Here is a 19,834-nt window from a genome sequence, read left to right as displayed (position 1 = left end):
CTTGTCAAGAACAGTGATGAACACCAAAAAAAAAAGTACCCAGAAAAATTCACAAAAATTATTTAAAATACACCTAAGCTCAAAAATCACACCTGGAGTATTAGAATAATTTTTAGGATGAGTTTTCACTATTAAACAAATTAAAGCACTCTTTTCAAGAAATCTTGAAAAACAGATCTGGAGATGAAAACTCACAAAACTCTACCAAACACAAGGATCTATGTTTTGTATATTAAACATGAAGCTCTGATACCAATTTTTAGGTCCAACAGTGTTGTAGAGGGGGGTGAATACAACTTTTCTAAATAAATGATGCAATAAATACTTTGCAATAAATGAACACACAGATTCAAGGAATATATATTTTATATATAACTTGAAGAGGTTGCTAAAAAATTCATTACAGAAGTATGACAGAAGTAAAGAGGGGTAGTAAATGATTCTAAGCTCTGGGATCTCTCTCTCTCTCTCTCTCTCTCTCTCTTTTACAAGTGTTTTTCTCGAATATTGCTTAATGTAAAATGTTACACAAGTACTTCTATTTATACTACTGTAATCTATGACATGTAGACTTCAAAAGATAAGATATGAGTGGCCCAGATGTTGTCCACATGAATCTCATCTTGAATTGAAAGCTTGGAAATCTGCCACTCAGATGATGCCATGTGTCATGTTGAAACTGCACTCTATGTAGAACTTCTACATAGGATTTCTACTAAGCCCTATCTCAAACATTAAGTAGAACTTATAGATATAAAGTTCTACATAGGATTTTTGAGATAGCTTCCCATGTAGTGTAAAATATTTCCAACTCCAGAATTTCTACTTAGACTCTATCTCGAACATTAAGTAGAAATTCGAGATAGAATGTTCTACTTAGGATTTTTGAGATAGATTCCCCCTTTGTGTACTTAGAGAAATTCTGGACTTCAACTTGAAACACCAATGCACATCTTGAACTTTTGATTTCTTCTCGTATTCAATATTCTTCAACAAGCTCTTGATTATGGATCTCTGTTATTGTCATGAACTTGCTATCAATGTCCTGACACTTGATGAAACGGTCTGGTTCATAAGTGACTAGTCTTGATAAGGCTCTTGCTTCTGAACAGATTACCATATTCAATATTAAATGTGGCTTTCCAATAAATGCTTTCCTTCATTCACTTGAAATCAATTGGCCTTATTGATACTGACAGTTATGATCTTGATTCTTTTAAGTTACAAACCATTGAGGCGTGAACAACTTTGACTTGAACTTCTTCCAGTGATTTCTTCTTTGATTGATCATAGTTAACATGTTGAATTGTATCAATTACCTTGTATTCATTTAGTATTGATTTCCTTGTGTTTTGTTGTTCTTGATTGATTTCCGGTTACATATCTTTTCTTTAGTTGAGTTACATAATTTACAGTGTTACAAGTTTAGACACTCCGCCTTTCACAGTTTCTACCTCAACCGCGGAGGTAGAATACATTGCAGCTGGAAGCTGTTGTGCCCAGATCTTGTGGATGAGAAACCAACTCCAGGATTATGGACTCTTGTTGAACAAAATTCCAATATTTTGTGACAACACTAGTACCATAGCTATAACCAACAATCCGATTCAGTACTCGAGAACCAAGTACATTGATATCAGGTATCACTTTATCCGAGAGCATGTCATTAATGGTACTGTAGAACTTCACTTTGTTCCTACAGAACAACAAATTGCAGTAGATGAATCCACTTTCTCTAGGCTCGTTAGTGAACTAGGGATGTTAAATTCCACTTACTAATAATCAGTGTTCAAAGAATGCAATTTGATGTTGATAAATTCACTAGTTGATCAATTCTATATTTTTAGGACTTGTGAATTTATCTACCTATCTCATTTTAAAGTGAAAATTATGATTATTTAAATACATCATGCCATGATAGAAGAATTTATTTGTTGGTATTTATTTAATTATAATTTATAAAAAATTAAGTGCTCATATTTAATTGATAAATATTTAAGCATTTAATTATTTAGTTTTAATTTAATTATTGATGAATTTTTGTTCTTAATTGAATATTCATAAAATTCATGGATAATAAAATTTAGGAGTATAAAATAATTTTATGAAATTAAATGAATTTATATCCTTCAATGGTATAATATTAATTTAAATGATCAAAATTATTTGTGAATTATTATTATTATTATTAGTAATTATGGTATTTAATGAATTATATTAGTATGTGTTTTTAGACTTTGGAATTTTTGCCATTTTGAGTCTATGTGGCGCCCATACAAGGGAAAACCCTGTATGAAGCACCCCATAACATAAAAGGCGCCCCATAGATTTATATATACATTTACTTAACTTCTTTTGGCCATGTTTACGTGGCGCCCATACAAGGGGAAACCCTGTATAGTCGCCCCATAAACTCTATGTGGCGCTTGTTTGTGCTTTTACAATTATACTCCGTATAGGTTTCCCCCGTATGGATGCCCTATAGGACTTATATTTTTTTGTTTTGTTAATTGTTTATATTATTATCTGTATTAGTATAAATAATTTCTTTTAAACCCTATTTTGTTTATTCTCATATCTTGCGCCCCATATATATACATACACAAAAATACACACATAGTGCGCCAATTAGATCAGTGATTTTCAACTGAACAAAAGACAAACTTGTTGTTATCCAAATTTAGATTTGAGACCATATTCAGGACCTACAAACCCAGAGCTTTCGTTTGACAATAATTTTGTGAAATTTGGTTTGATTTTTCTGAAAATTATTTTCTAGATCTCGAATCTTTGAACACAAGTTTGGATAAGTTTTAAAATTTATAAAAATTATTAAAAATAAAATTTGGTCTTAGAATTCCTCAAAGAACATCCTACTTAAATTTCATTTCATTTTGAGAAATTTTAATTTTTCGTGTTCGGTTCGTATTTTTCCGAAAATTTGTGTCGACGTAAATTAGAATTTTTTTAAAAAAAATTATCATTCATTTTAATTAAAATGGCTGCTAATTTTGAAATTAAAAAAAAACTATTTTTTGTCAAATTTAGAAACTGATCTATCACAAACTAGCATTTTTCAAAAATGGATCCGTTTTCTAAATGAAGGCTCAATGGTGTCTTACGCCTTTACTGCTAATGTTCCTTTATATTTTGATCTTTTAAGACAGGTGCACACCAAAGTTAAAAATTCATCTAATAGAGATCCATTGGCGTTCCGATTCAACGTCCAAGGGAAAAAAGTTGTAATAACTGAAAATGACATCAACGAAGCTCTTCACTTCCCGACAGAAAACTTTGAGGAGGAGCCGTCAAAGGATGATTTGCTCAATTTCTGTTTCTGAGCCCAAGTATCTACCTAAAGAATAGAACCTGCACTTCACTATTCTCTCCCACTCCTTCGCTCCGAAGATTTCCGGCTTTCATGGATTGTCGAGGCTAACTCAAGTGATAGGGTATGCTGTCACTAACAGTTTGAGGATCAATCTAGGTCACTTGATAATGGAGGAGATTTTAAAGAACCAGAGCTCAGAAAAAGAACATTACTGTCTATATCCAAGATTTCTGTAGCTGACTCTCAATTCCAAGCTGACTCCAGAACAACTCCATGTGTATCATAACAGTAGAATGGTAGCATCTCCAGATCTTAAAACTAAAACTTCCATGTTATTAGTTAATGACACACACTACCCCAACAATGTTATGAATGCACCTCTAACGGACTATATTAGACTGTTCTTTTTCTCTCTTCCTAAAGCAATTTCAGGAATGGAAGGACCATCTACTAGGGGCACTGGAGCTTGAACCTCAACTATAGCTGACACAAATCCTTCTCAAGCTGAGGAGGAGGAAAGAATTGAAAGTCCAATTTTGGAAGATGATCAAGGAGCAAGTACACCAATGATCACCACTGAGGCAACTACAATTGTTGAAGATGTCTATATGCCAGGGGCCACTGTAAGTACTTTTGACCCTTCAGGGTACTTCTTTGACTTGTCTTCTATCTTTGAAGACTTAGAAGATTTAAACATCATACAAAGCTTTCAATCTTTGTTGCACACACTCGTACCCCCAGTAGTACTAGGAAATGACAGTGGATCTACCGACCAACAGATTTATAACCCAGTCGTAGAACCAAACATATCTTGTACGCAATCCTTTTCTTTTAAACCCCTGCTACCCCTGAAGAGGAAGGCTGATAGAATAGATGAGGGTGAGGGAGTTCGTGTTTCTAAGGCACCAAATAAGGAAGGATCTGTATGTACCCCAACAGCTCTACCTCCCTTGGAGATTAGAAGTCAAACTTTTGAGGTATCTGCTAACCCTTCGGTAATCTCTCGACAGGTTATTGATGTGCTTCAAGGCGAAAAACCGCTTCTGGGATCACTTTCTCAACAGGGTGAGACCATTGAACTTGGCTCTTCATACGCCGGAGAAACCTGTAATGAGTCATGCACACCACTGGAACTCACTTCAGTGGAAGCCCTAATATCAATGTCTAGGACACAAAGTCAGGGAGTGCACTGTGAGGTTGCCACAACTTCAGTGGTCGAATCAACCATAGTTACGGTGGGTTTGACAGTTGGAGTGAGTGAGAAATCTTTGCCTTCACAGGCTTTTGAGAGAGGTGTGAATCCTTCAATGCCATTCACTGCAGGATTCAATACACTGGCTCCACCGAGAATCCTAACCTCGGCCCTTGAACAGGGGAGTTCCTACACTAGATGTGTACCGGAACGACAACTGGCCGATAATAGTTCCTTGAAAGGGGATGAGTCGGTTCAGGATTTTATTGCAGGTACCTCCACAACGGCGGCTATAGATGTGTGTGTGAGAGAAACAGTACCAGAACCAGTGAGTGATACACTACACCACAAACAACCTAACCAGAGTGTGAGTGAAATGAGAGAAACACCTTAGTTCCTGATGATATGTCTGTTGATCCCGAGGAGGAATTTGCAGAAGAGTTTGCTATTGACAACGATTGTTTGTTAGCTGGGGTGACTGAGCTGACTGCAAATGATGTTAAGGGGATTCAGTTTGCAAAGGAATTCACTGAGAGAAAAGCTATCAGAGATAGAAGGGCTAAGGAAAGGAGGCTCAGATGATTAGATATGGAGAAGAAGGTAGGACCTGAATGGGATCTAGCCAGGGAACTGTTTGTAAAGAAGGAAATCTCATTCCAATGAGATAATGAAAACAGAAAGTTCTTGGATTTCATTAGGGACTGCAGAATGAAAATTCTAAATATTCACTCCTTCTATGAAGCACTAGATCAAGAAATATTAAGTGTGTCTGTCAGTGCCATGAAAATTGGTTGGAGGATGTACGTAGCAATCATGCAGATGGGCTCGTTGATCGTATCTTCTAAGGCATTCCAGAAACTGAGAATTGTGGAGCTATATGTTTTACAAAGAAAGGTCATTCAGGGAAGCAACAAGGTGAATGAACTGATGAGAGATTTCATTGACTCTCAAGTGAAGGACATTGGAGCTGAGGCATATCTGGATCCACCAGTTGTCAAGTATCATAAACCTGGTTTCCTACACAATCTCACGTTGACGGATGAATGTTTAAAGCAAGCCAATCCAGGCTATTTGACATACATAGAAGGGATACTCAGATGCAAGAAGAACAGATCAAGGGAAGATTTAGATGCAGCTGAGTTGATCTATGCCTTCAGATTAAATCATGCTTCTTACTCAAAGAGTGAGTTGAAGAGAACAATGCGCTACTATCTAAAATCTGTCATGATATTGAATGCTGAAAAGGGGATGATACCGGAGGATATTTAAGACATGCCACCGTCAATAAAGAAAAATAAAATGGGTGACATGGAATACCACTACACCAAGGTCAACGGCAGGCCTACGAAGGTACTTTTCAAGGAAATTCATAAAAGTGGAGCTGAAGCAATTGCCACAATATTGTCAAGGTTGAGGAGATCTACTTCCAAAACTGACAAGAAAGCATTGGTGCATTTGGAATGAATTCTTAAGGAGAGAAATCAGAAAGAAAGAGAAAATGAGACTCTTAGGGTTCAAGGTTACCCTAACCGAATCACCGTGTTTGTCTTTGCCAAGAAAACTTCCTTGACTTTTGAAGGAGTTAAAACTATCAACAACATTCCCTACTTGAAAGAACTTGTTAAGAAGCTTGAAAATCCACCACCGGTGAACTCTTTAGAAGCAGAGGCACTTAACGTTGTTTAGGAAAGGCTCAAAGCTAAAAAGGAGGAACTAAGAAAGAATTGATCGATTCTCTCAAAACAAGTCAAAGACTTTTATTGAATATCTGTTCAGTCTAGAGGAACATTGTAAATCTTTGTACCTTCATTTCATTGTAAGGAATCTGGAAATGTAATATATAATCCAGAACTCATTTCATTTATTGTCTTTAGATTTCCTTACTTGCACGTCAGTTGAGTTATCCGTTACGGATTTGCTTGTCGAACTCTAACAACCAAATACGAGGAGATTGTAAAGCATAATGTAACACAAATGTAATCATGCTATCCGGTAACTCAACACAAGTAACAAACAGTAAATAATCTAAATATGAAGCACAGAAATCCAAAAGATTCAGAAGATATGATACATTTTGTACTTTTACAGAAATGGATTGTCAGAGAATCTTCAGAACAGTCACTAGAAGAAGTTCAGTAAAATGTTCAAGTGTCTGTGATGAATAAATGTTCAGAATGCCTTAGTGGGAAGACATGTAGAAAAACAGAATACAGATCAAAGGATTTCAATGGACAGAAGCACAAAATAATCTTTGGAAAAAATCTACTTGTATCATACAAGCCAGTGAGGATTCAATTATACGTTAGTCGTTTGTGAACCAGACCAGTGCACTAAACATCAGCAAAATAGAAAAGAATCAACATTGTGAATCAGAAGAATACAATGGATTGAAGTGATGTGTAACTGACAGGGAAATAAATCAAGGTCAAGATCAGAAGATATTTCCAAGTCAAAGTCAAGTCAACAGAAGTCAAGAATGTGATTCAAGTCAAATCAAGTCAAATGGAATGGAAATTGAATTATAAATCATTCTAAGTGCTAATAGGCGCCCCAAACATTTGCATACATATTTAGGCGCCCTTTAGAATGATTTGTGTGTCCCAGTAAGTGCTTGAGGCGCCCCATACTCGGGAATGGATGTATGAAGCGCCCCATACAAGTTGGAATGAATATTAGCTATGTACACAAGCTTATGAGGCGCCCCTACAAGGTAACACATGATGTAGGTGCCCCATAGCTTGTTGGTTGATGTATTGACTAAGTAAAGCATGTTTGAGGCGCCCCATACAAGGAACCCCTTGTACCAAGCGCCCCATACTTGTTTTATGCTCTCCATTGCTTCTAAATGGCGCCCCTACAAGATATTCAATGGACAAGGCGCCCTATAAGCTCTATTGGGCGCCCATACAAGGAAACATGAGTATAAAGCGCCCCCAAGGATTTAATTCGGTGAATTTTCTAAGTACGTTACTTGGTTTACATTAAGCCACGTAATTACACTGCAAAAGCCTATACTATAAGTGATTTGAATTGCGTATTCAATTCACATTCTTCATCAATACTAGCAACAGAAGTCGAGAGCTCCATTAACGCCATAACTCAAGAACACCAACTGAAATCTGTTGTATTTATTGATTTAGTCTCATTGTAGCTGGTCTTTGCATTTAAGACTAGAGTGTAGCAACCTCAGTGATATTAATATATATTTGATATTCCCCGAACTGTGTTTTGTTCTTGTCTTTACTAAACCATACGAACCAAAACATTCAAAACACTAACAATCCGCATTGAAAATTGATAAAACCCCACAATCACATTCAACCCCCCTTTCTGTGATAGTTTGGGACCTAACAAAGTTGCCAGTGATACTTTAGTAAAATCTTAAAATAATTACTAATAATTTAGTGATTTTGTAACACTAAATATTGATTTCCATAATACAAATTAGTGATTTATGTAATAAAATATAGTGATTGACTTAAACAATGCCACGTGGTAGCGTCACATCACCATCTAATGATGTGGCAGTGGACCACACTGCCACATGGCAGTGCCACATCATGACGTGATGATGTGGTAGAGGGCCCCACTGCCACGTGGTAGTCCCATGTCAATAGGTGGTGACGTGGCAGTGGGTCCCCCATGAAAATTTCTGAAATATAACACATATGGTATGCAAACTGATCGTTAGGAGATGTAGAAAAATATAGTGCAGTCGAATTTTTAAAAAAAATCACTGATTGACAAGAAAAATCAATATTGACGATTATCCATATTTTGTAATTTTGAATATTTTCATATTTAAAAGAGAATCATAAAAAGAATACTTATTAAATATGAGTCAATGTATGATTGATTCTATATATATATGAGTAAGGTTACGAGAGAACACCCTTAAAAATGAGAACGAGAAAACAACTTAATATTAGTTTTTAAAATTCACAAAATTAATAAACATATTTATATCATTAATATATTTACAAAAATACAATTATCAACAATAAATATATATGTGTAAAAATTTATTTGTGAGATTCTAAAAGTGATTTTAAAAGAGATTCCAAAAAAATTGTAAGATTTTAAAAAGGATTTTAATTTTTTTAAGATTCTAAAAGAGATTCTTAAAAAATATTCCCATAAATATTTTTTTTCAAAAATTTATTGAACTTTGAAAATCATAATATGCATCTAAGAATATTTACAATTTTTTATTATTATTAATTTATTTTTTTATGAAGTGTTCTCTCGTTCATATTCTCTCTAGAATCTTAGCGCACATATATATATATATAGTCCTACTTAGACCCGGAAAATCGGGTAAACGGATCGGTTTCGAATCAAATCTTCTTCGGATCAAATCCACTTTCGATTAATGTATATTTGTATTTTGGGACTCTTCGGTTCGGATCAGATTGGATTCGGTTCGGGTCAAATTCGGATTAAAAGTCGGATAAATTTTGGATTAAGATTGGATAAATTCGGTTTAATTCTTTTTCGGATTTTTACTATTCGGATCAGATCGGATGTAGGAATTTCCTAAATGTTTAAAAAATAAAAAAAATTATTTGGTTGGAGATCCTAATAGATCACTACTATATTAATAGTTCTCATAACTATTATTTTGTCACATATTATTGTTTCTATTTTTAAAATTATTTCTCGATGATCCAACTGAACGAATGTCAATATATATCTAATATAATGTTATTCCCAAATTTTCAAAAACTAAAAATTTAATTTGATTGAAGATTTTAATAGATCACTAGTAGTCTAGTACTACTATATTGACTAGTACTCGTAACGAGTTAATAGTTACCTCATTTAGATATCTCTTCGATAAGCGTTGTAACGCTTTCGTAAGGTTATGCAAGTAATCATTTTAATTATTTTTGTAAATTTTATTTTTACTTATAATTTTCTTAAAATTTTCAGATATACAGTAAAAATTAACAAAGTAGATAGGGAATATCATTACATTAGATATATTTTTTATTAAAAAATCAACATATATATTAATTTTTGTAAAAGAAAAATAAATGGCACGCTTGAACAAATGAATAAGTCATATCATTTATTAACAAAGTTGGCCACGTGATGATAAGTTAAAAAAAATGTTTACATGTTTCAAATTATTTTTCACACACCAATTGTGGAAAAAAATGAAAATTACAAAATCACTAATTCCGTTAATCTATATTATATTTTATCCCTTCAAAAATAAATAAATTATTTTATCATATATTTTAGGTTCGGTTATCTTTACTTTTGGATGTATATCGGATTTAATATATCAAGTCATATTCGGTTCTGAAAGTTTTTTATTTGGATTTGATCGGTTCCGGTTATAATCGGATCTAATATTTCGGTTCATTTTTTGTTAAAATTTCAGTTCGGTTTCGGTTCGGATTCGGATTATTTCAGTTTCGTATACAATTTCGAATAATCTATTTCGGATCCAATTTCGGATTCAGTTCTACATATTTCTGTTCAGTTCTTCGGATCCATGACTATTTTTCCCTGTCTAGTCTTACTCCCCTAGAAACCCCCTTAGAATAGAAACTAGAAACCAATGCTCAGCTCAACAGAAATAACTAATTTACACCACCGATATCATTAATTTTAACATCCCTGAAATTACTAAATTACACCTTAAAAATAACTAACCCACATACTCCCCTCCGCTTTTAATTTAATTTTTCCCATCAATTGACGAATTTGTTTTTTAAATCTAACTTCACCACATTTTTTTTCATCTTCCAACGATCAGTTTTCATAGCATGTGTTATATTCTACCGACTAGAATCTATAATTAAAATAAATTCACCATTTATTAGACCCGAACTTCAATCACTAAGTAATATTACAGAAATCACTAATTTGAATTATAAAAATCAGTATTTAATATTATAGAAATCACTAAATTATATATATCAGATGCACTAATAATGGAGGTTGTTGGAATAATAAAAGTCACCGAAATATAACACATATGGTATGCAAACTGTTCATTGGGAGATGAGAAAAAATATGGTGAAGTTAGATTTGAAAAAAGGTTCGTCAATTGACGAGAAAAATTAAATTAAAAATGGAGGAAATTAGATGTAGTTGTGTGTGAGAGGGTGTATTTGATTAATGTGTAAATGATCGTTTAAGACCATTACATTAGATTAGATATGTGACTTAGAGTAATTCCAATAACTTCCCTATTTGTTGTCTTATGTTAAAATATAAGTAACATGCTAAAAAAAACTTACTCCAACAGCTCCCTAGTGGAGCCTTAAAATGTTAGGGCAATCATCTCATTCCTTATTGATAAGGGTGTCCTACAACTTCATTATTTCACTTTTATTAATATAATATTATTTTCCCTCTTTTTTATCACTTCTTTTTTTCGTCCCTCTTTTTTTACAATTCAAATGTAATATTATTTTAAGAATAAGGAATGAGAATAAGAAAACTGTTAGAGTGCAATTATAAAAAAGATATCCTAAATCACTAGGATCTAATATTTTATAATATTTATAAGAAAACTACTAGGAAGCTGTTGGATTTGCTCTTAGATTACTTTTTAGTTTTTATTTTAAGAGTGATTTCTATTTGATCACTTGGCTATATATATATACTTATGCTATTATTACTTCTAAGTGTCTTAGTAACTTAAGTGTCTTAGTAACTTGGGTAAAGATGATGGACGCTCTGATTATTACTGTAGAGAGCCAAAATTAACCTTCTAAGGAAGTACAAGGCACCATCTTTTTGAGGATGTTAGGTCCCAGTTAATCTCAGAAGGGGGGTTGAATGAGATTTAGGGTTTTTGGCTGATCAAGAATTAAGTTCTCGAGTTTGGTTCAATAAACAGTAAACTGAATAAACAGTAAACTGAATGGTACTCGAAACAACAAATTCAGGGAATAATAGATATATTAATTAAACCCTTTGCGCTACACTCTAATCAATAGTTGATTAGCTGCAATAGATCACATACACAAATAATAATACTACAAAGCTCTCGAATTGAATGATCTTTAATGGCCTGGAGAATATATGTTGGTTGTTCCTGTGTATTGGTGAGGATGAATTGAATGCACAAACGTTTGAGCTAATTCTTCACCCTCTATTTATAATTTAGCCTTTTAAGTTAAATTAAATTAACCTCACAAATTGTTTAAGTGTGGAATTCATCAGCCATTACCTTGTTCTATCGCGACATAGCAAGTATATAAGCTAACTCGCGATTCTCCTTGTGTTGGCAATGAATCAATCACGACCTAAGAGTGTTTTCTTGACTTAGAATTTGCATGAGCTTCCTTAGCTCGCGATTATATAAGGCATGTAATGATGTAATAGTGACATGGCTTGTGACTTAGCCTTTTTCAACATTTGCTACTCCATCACGCGATTCCCCAGGGTAAGTATTGATGGCATCGCGACTTGGCTTTGTTACTTGGTCAATTTCTCAATCAAAGCCCCTATCTCGCGATTGTACAAGGGGTACAATGATGCCATCGCGAGATAGACTATATACTTGGCCAAAATAATTTGTTCCATTCTATCTTGCGATCTATCCAAGGCAATACTTGTTAAAATCAATTCTTTGTTTTCATGCCTTAGTCAAATTCAACCAATCCTTGTAATATTGACTTGAGAGATTGACTTGACATTGACTTGCCCTGTTTGACTAATTCTAATTTCACGTTCATTTCACTGATTCTTTAATTCATAACGATAATTCTTTTATGTTGTGCTGACACCTAGTGCAACTGGTCCGGTTCACAGATGAATAACACTAAATCGAATTACCTTTACTTAAACCTGAATAATCAGCTAACACTGTCTTGACACTTCTGTGCTTCGAACCACTGAAACCCTCTAATATTCATTCTGTGACTTCTACAATTCTTTTGATATTGAAATCTTCTGAACCCTTATTCTTCACATACGCTTGAACATCTTAATGAACTTCTTCCTGTAATGGCTCCGAAAACTTCTAACACTGAGTCCCTGTAAGATGTATCTGATCTTCTGTTCTATTAGGGTTTCTGTGCTATATGATTATATTATTTACTAATTTTTACTTGTGTTGAGTTATCTTTTTAGCATGATTACATTTGTGTTACATTATGCTTTACAATCTCCCCGTATTTATTTGGAGAGAGTTTGACAAGCAAATCCCCTAAAGGATAACTCAACTGAATATTAACTAGTGAAAGATAGTAAATAATTTAAAGTACATTCTAGATCATATCATACAATTTCCAGATTTCAACAATAATTACAAGAAAAGTTACAAAGCCCTATTGTTCCTTTAGATTGAACTAATGATATCATGTTCTCCTTCTTTGCCTTTTCTCTTCTGCTGCTTTGAGGTTTGCCTATTTGAGTTCTTCCATTTTCTGCTAAAGTCTGCTTTTGACAACATCACGAGCTTCTACTTCAAGTGTGTTTTCTGAAGGAGGATCTTCTAGATTTTTCAACAATTCATTGAGGTAGGAAACACTGTTGATCTTAAAGATAGCTTCGAACTCTAAGGAAACCTTCCTGGAAAACACAAATACAGAGATTTTCTTCGGAGCATCCTGAACTCTCTTAGTGTGTTCACCATTTCAGATAACCTTTTCTCCTTCAAGATCTTTTCCATTGGCTTAAGAGCCTGTTTGTCTTCTTTATTTGTTGACCTCTTCACCATAGATAGAACTTTGTAGATGGTTGTAGAGTCATTTTCCTTCATCATGTCAAGATAGGCTTTTACAGTACTCCCTCCTTTCCTGTTGTACCTGAATATCAGGCTACCATCTGCCTCCTTCAAAATGCATGACTCGCAATCCGGAATAACTTCAGGAATTTGAATTCTTTAAGTTTTTGTCATGAAGAATGCAGATACATAGCTTCTCTTTATGTTTCTAAGAGTATTCATTGTTATGTCCAGAGCTTGATTCAGCCTGAAAGTATATATCAACTCAGCGGCATCAAGATCTTCTTTTTTCTGCCTTCCTTGCTTCTTAGGTACCCCTCATAAAACTGAAGATGCATTGTATAGCTTCTCTCTAGGCATTCATCGGAAAGAGTGAGATTATGTAGAGTTGACGGCTTGTAATACTTTACTACCGGTGGCTCACTAAAGGCTCCAACTCTAATTTTCTTGATTTTTTCTTCAATCATGTTCCTCATCAGTTCATTTACCCTCTCACCAACCTTTATCACCTTGCACATCAGCACGTACAACTCCACTATATTCAGCTTCTAGAATGCTCTGGTTGACACAGCTAGGACTTATTCATCAGAGATATTTATGTAAATTCTCCATCCGTTTTGCTGAACACTTACAGACACGCTCGACATTGTTGAGTCAAAAGCATCATAGAAGTCATGGATGTTCATATATGCAGATCTCAAATTCCTCACCAAATCTAAGAACAGTCGGTTGTTTTTGTCATTCTCTTTCAATTCTTTCTTCTTGAGCAGATCACAAGCAGCTTCCCATACTGGACCTATTTTTGACTCGGCATCTAGACGTCTAATCCTTTCCAGTGCCCTCTTCTCCCTGAGCATTTTTCTTTGCATTCTTACCTTGGCATCCTCAACATCTTTGGAGACAAACTCGTCCACACCCATCCATAGATAATCATTATTAAAAGCAAATCATCGGTAAATTCTTCCCTTGGAGTAACCTCAATTTGAACTTCCTCCATATCAGCAGGCATCTGTATCAATGCTGGATCGATCTCTTCAGGAGTTTATGGCTCAAGGATCTCACCTTCCTCGAAATTAAAACTTTGACCAACTCCAGTAAATATCTCCCTCTGAGATAGATAATCAGGCATTTTAGCCTTACCTTTATCTTGAGCGGCCTTAGCCTTCTCCCCCTCAGTTGGGTTATTCTTTCTGATAGATTTAAGAACTTCAGCAAATTCGGCAAGCTTTCCCTCAAGTGTAACAATTTTAGCATCAGTATTGAATTTCAGCTCCTGTTGTTGCTAAAGAGATTGTTCTAACACATACTCATCTACCGTCAACCGCCTTTTTAACTCCCTAATCTCATTGTCTTTGGCCTTTAAAGCTGCCTCATATTCAGATTTCAAAATGAAGATTTCGGTGGTGGCTAAGGTGGTTGGGTTCTCACGTCGTTCTGCAGGTGTATCGCTCATTTCTCTCTCACACTTAAGGTTGGCTTAGGGGTTTGAAGTGTGTCACTCAAATGTTCTGTTTGTGTTTCACGCACTCTCATATCCTGCGCCTCCTTAGAAGTGGAGGTACCTGAAACGTGTACGGGCTTTTACACCTAAACTTTGATAATATTAAAGCACAAATAGAATAACACTACACTTTTATTTTGATGAATAATAAAAGTACAACACATAAAGGCTACAGCCTTGTTTCTTTTCTTACAACAAAGAGCTTCTGCTTCTTTTTTCTTCTGTTTTTCCTCTCTCGGTGTGTGTTGTTGTTTTACTAATACTGGTAGAACTGCTATTTATAGGCTCTAAAATGCTTATGTCATCGCTTACATATGTTGCTATATGTTTTCCCATGCAGCCTACCAAAACTTATTTTTCTGCAGTGCCCACCTTAATTTCAGGAGTTACTGTTTCTTTCTTTGACCAAGCCTTCTGGATAACATCTTCTTGAGGTTAATAGCCTACCTTATTTTTTTTTGGACATGATTCCAAGACCTGTAGCTTGTTATTATTGACCATGAAAAACTGCTGTATTTTCTTCTTTTCTCATGCACAACCATCTTTTATTTCTCCCATGTACAGCTGCCATTTTTCTAACTTATAATTTTCAACTGCTTTGTTTTATTCATTTAATATCCTAATGGAGAGTTTAATTTTTAACACTCCCCCTCAAACTCGACTTTGCATTCCGAGCTTGTTTTTCATTTTGTAAAACACATCCGGCTTCAATGGTTTTGTGAAAATATCCGCTAAATTTTCTTCAGTCCTGCAGTGCACCAACTCCACAATTTTCTCATTCACTTGTTCGCGAAGAAAATGATACTTAATATTGATGTGCTTGCTGCGACTGTGTGACACTGGATTTTTCGCGAGAGAAATAGCGGATTTATTATCCACGTAAATTTTAACTGGAACTTCCTCTGCAAGATTTAACTCGCCCAATACGTAGCCTAGCCACATAGCCTGACATGCGCATGCTGCTGCTGCGATGTATTCTGCCTCACATGTTGAGAGAGCAACTGTTTGTTGCTTCTTTGAAGACCACGAAAATATCGTTGAACCAATATGAAAAGCATATCCAGAAGTGCTTTTCCCATCATCCAAATCACCGCCATAATCACTGTCTGAGTAGCCAACTAATTTTGCATTTTGAGAATGAGAATAAAATAATCCATGACCAAGTGTACCTTTAATATATCTCAAAATTCTTTTAGCCGCCATGAAATGATTTTGCTTTGCCTTCTCCATGTACCTACTAACCAATCCAACTGCATACATAATATCTGGACGAGTAAAAGTTAGGTACCTCAGACTTCCAACCAAACTTTTGAATAGTGTCGGATTTACCGACTCCCTCGTTGAATCAACTCTGAGCTTTATGCTCGGTTCTGCTGGCGTGCTTACTGGCTTGCATTCCTCCATTTTGAACTTCTTTAAAATTTGCTCCGCATATTTTTTCTGAGACATAAAAATCCCATCTTTCTTTTGCTTCACCTCGACTCCAAGAAAGTATGACATTTGACCAATATATGTCATCTCAAATTCGTTAGTCATAACTTTCTTAAAATCATCAAACATACCAGGGTTGTTTCCTGTAAAGATCATGTCATCCACGTACAAGCACACGATCATAATATCTCCCCCTGAATTTGTCTTTGTATAGAGGGCATGCTCGTATGGACTCTTTACGAAACCATTTTTCTGAAAATATTCATCAACCCTTGTATTCCATGCTCGCGGAGCTTGCTTCAAACCATATAATGTTTTTTTCAGCCGATAGACTTTATCTTCCTTGCCTTTATGAACATATCCGGGAGGCTGCTCAATATAGACTTCTTCTTCAAGATAACCATTCAGAAATGCCGACTTCACGTCCATCTGAAAAATCTTCCATTGATTTTGAGCGGCAATTGCTGTAAGAAGTCTGATGGTGTCAACTCGTGCAACTGGAGCAAACACCTCATCATAGTCAATGCCATATCGCTGCTTGTAGCCTTTAGCCACTAGCCTCGCCTTGTGCTTTTCCACTTCACCATCCTGATTTGTCTTTGTCTTGTAGACCCACTTGACGCCAATTGCTTTATGTCCTTCTGGAAGATCTGTGAGCTCCCATGTATCATTTTTCTTGATTGCGCCAATTTCCTCATCCATGGCTTTGTTCCATTTGCTTTCTTCAGAAGCTTCCTCAAATGTAACTGGGTCACATTCAGTCATTAAGCAAAATAAGGAATAATCAAAGGTTGTTTGTACCGGACTTGTAGCTTCGTAGATATTATCCAGACTCCGCATCTTTCGTGGTGCTCCCCCTGAACTGCTGCTTCCTCCCGTGGATGGTGTTGATCCAAAAGTTTGTTGATTTGGACTTGGTGGAGGAGTTTGATCATCGTCTCCGTCATCTTCAATGTTCCGGTTATCACCGTCATCGTCATCATCATTGAAAAATAAACCAACAATTTTTCTTTCATCCTCGCTCCATCTCCAGTAATCTGATTCATCAAACTCAACATCTCGAGAAATGATTAATTTCTTCGTTAGGGGATTGTAGAGTCTGTACGCCTTGCTTCTTTTGTCATATCCGGTAAAGATGCATTTCTCGCCTTTATCATCCAGCTTCTTCCTTTTCTGATCGGGAACGTGGGCATAAGCAATACACCCAAAAATTCTGAGATGTCCAACTGATGGTTAGCTCCCGCTCCATGCTTCATTTGGAGTTTTATTTCTGACACTTTTTGTTGGACATCGATTCAACAAATAAACTGCACATAGAACGGCTTCGGCCCAAAAAGTTCTCGGTATGTGCTTTGCTTTCACCATGCTCCTTGCCATGTCAAGAATAGTGCGATTCTTTCTTTCTGCAACGCCATTTTGTTGAGGAGTATAGGCCGTTGTCAACTGATGATTGATTCCATGTGCTCTACAAAAGCTTCTGAACAGATTAGAAGTATACTCGCCTCCTCTATCTGATCTGAGTACCTTCAAATAATGACCACTTTGCTTTTCTGCCAGTGCTTTGAACTCCTTGAATTTATCAAGAGCTTCTGACTTTTCTTTGATGATATACACCCAACTTTTCCTGCTAAAATCATCGATAAATGTTAGGTAATATCTATTACCTCCAAGTGATGAGATATCAAATGGACCAGCAATATCTGTGTGAACAATCTCCAATGGCCTCCTGGCTCTCCATGATTTTCCAACGGGAAAACTTTGTCGATGTTGTTTTCCCTTTACACATGCTTCACACAAATTTTCTGGTTCATTGATTTCTGGCAAACCGTCCACCATTTTTGTTTTTGACAATAATTTCAGGCCAGAAAATCCAAGATGACCATATCTCAAATGCCACAACCACGAGTCATTTTTAATGACCGACTTTAAGCACTTCTGCATATTCGTTTGCATATCAAGCGTAAACAATCGATTCTTTGACATCTCCACATTTGCAATCAATTCCTCAGCTTGATTTCTGATGATGAGGGAATTGTCCTGCATCTGTATATTATATCCTTTCTCCACAAGTTGGCCAAGACTGATAATATTATTTTTCAATGCAGGAATATAATAAACATCATTTATATATTTCTTTTCACCTTTCTTTGACATGATCGTGACAGTACCTTTTCCTTTCACCGGAATCTTTGACGAGTCACCAAAAGTAACTTCTCCGCTGATTGTGTCGTCAATCTTCGTGAATAATTCCTTGTGACCAGTCATGTGATTACTGGCCCCTGAGTCAAGATATCAAACATTCTTCTTGCTTTCCTCGTCTCCTTTGTAAGTGAGGAACATAGCAGTGCCAACATCTTTGTCTTCTTTTGCTGCTGCAAAATGGCTTCTTTCTTCCACCTTTGGTGCTCTACACTCATAACTGAAATGACCATATTTATTACAGTTATAGCACTGATATTGAGACTTATCACCTCGTTGTTGATATCCGCCTCGTCCTCGGCCTCTAAAATTTTGACTACGACCAGATGGATGATACCCTTCAGATGTCTGGCCTCTATTGAAAGACTGCCTTCCTCGTCCTCGTCCACCACGGTAGCCACCTCTAAAGCCACCTCTGCCACGTGCATAACTGCTACTGCCAGAACTGTCACCAATGGACACCTTACTTTGCAACGCCTTTTCCAAATGGCTTACATCATCATACTGGTTCATTCGCTGCTCGTGGGCTTGAAGAGAACCTACGAGCTCATCAATAGAAATCGTGGACAAGTCTTTTGATTCTTCGATAGAAGTAACAACATAATCAAATTTTCTTGTTAATGAACGGAGCAACTTTTCTATGACACGAACATCGTCGAGACTTTCACCATTTCTTTTCATCTCATTTGTCACCGTTTTTAAATGCGTAACAAATTCACCAATATTTTCAGAACTCTTCATCTTCAAATTTTCGAACTCCCCACGTAGTACTTGGAGACGAACCTTTTTGACTTTCTCGACACCCTGGAATGATTTCTGCAGAATCTCCCACGCGTCTTTCGCCGTTTTTGCATTTGAAATTTTTTCAAAGGTTGATTCGTCAACTCCTTGAATAATTGTATATAACGCCTTTTTATCTTTTTTTCGGGTCTCTTTCAAAATCATCTTCTCAGCATTTGACAGGGCTGCTTCAGCGGCTGCATCTGTGGGCTCGTCATACCCGCTTTCGACAATATCCCAATTATCGTAGGAACCGAGTAATACCTTCATTTGAATACTCCAGTTCCCGTAATTTATACTCGTCAATTTTGGAATATTTGGTTGCACCATCGTCGCCATTTTTCACGAACGGAACCTTAGCTCTGATACCACTTGTTGGAAACGTGTATGGGCTTTTACACCTAAACTTTGATAATATTAAAGCCCAAATACAATAACACAACACTTTTATTTTGATGAATAATAAAAGTACAACACATAAAGGCTACAGCCTTGTTTCTTTTCTTACAACAAAGAGCTTCTGCTTCTTTTTTCTTCTGTTTTTCCTCTCTCGGTGTGTGTTGTTGTTTTACTAATACTGGTAGAACTGCTATTTATAGGCTCTAAAATGCTTATGTCATCGCTTACATATGTTGCTATATGTTTTCCCATGCAGCCTACCAAAAACAACTGTCACCTTTCAAGCTGTTCTTATTTTTCTGCAGTGCC

At 35.8% G+C, this 19,834-nt stretch overlaps 2 protein-coding genes across 2 annotated transcripts; one reads left to right on the top strand and one right to left on the bottom strand.

Annotated features, from left to right (window-relative positions):
* The first annotated feature begins 3,119 nt into the window (after positions 1-3,119).
* On the top strand, positions 3,120-6,388 carry LOC141724643 (uncharacterized). Its single transcript, XM_074526858.1, has 2 exons — positions 3,120-3,954; positions 4,342-6,388. The coding sequence occupies exons 1-2, from the start codon at positions 3,898-3,900 to the stop codon at positions 4,915-4,917; spliced, it is 633 nt and encodes a 210-aa protein (XP_074382959.1). The 5' UTR covers positions 3,120-3,897; the 3' UTR covers positions 4,918-6,388.
* Positions 6,389-18,439: 12,051 nt separating this feature from the next.
* On the bottom strand, positions 18,440-19,465 carry LOC141660504 (uncharacterized). The gene has a single exon (XM_074467490.1). It carries the CDS (start codon positions 19,463-19,465, stop codon positions 18,440-18,442), a length of 1,026 nt encoding a protein of 341 aa, XP_074323591.1.
* Between the last annotated feature and the right edge of the window lie 369 nt (positions 19,466-19,834).

Source organism: Apium graveolens, chromosome 5, assembly GCF_009905375.1.
Source record: "Apium graveolens cultivar Ventura chromosome 5, ASM990537v1, whole genome shotgun sequence".
Classification (NCBI taxonomy): domain Eukaryota; kingdom Viridiplantae; phylum Streptophyta; class Magnoliopsida; order Apiales; family Apiaceae; genus Apium; species Apium graveolens.
The sequence above is the reverse complement of the archived record's forward strand: the minus strand, read 5'-3'. Positions and strand labels throughout refer to the sequence as shown.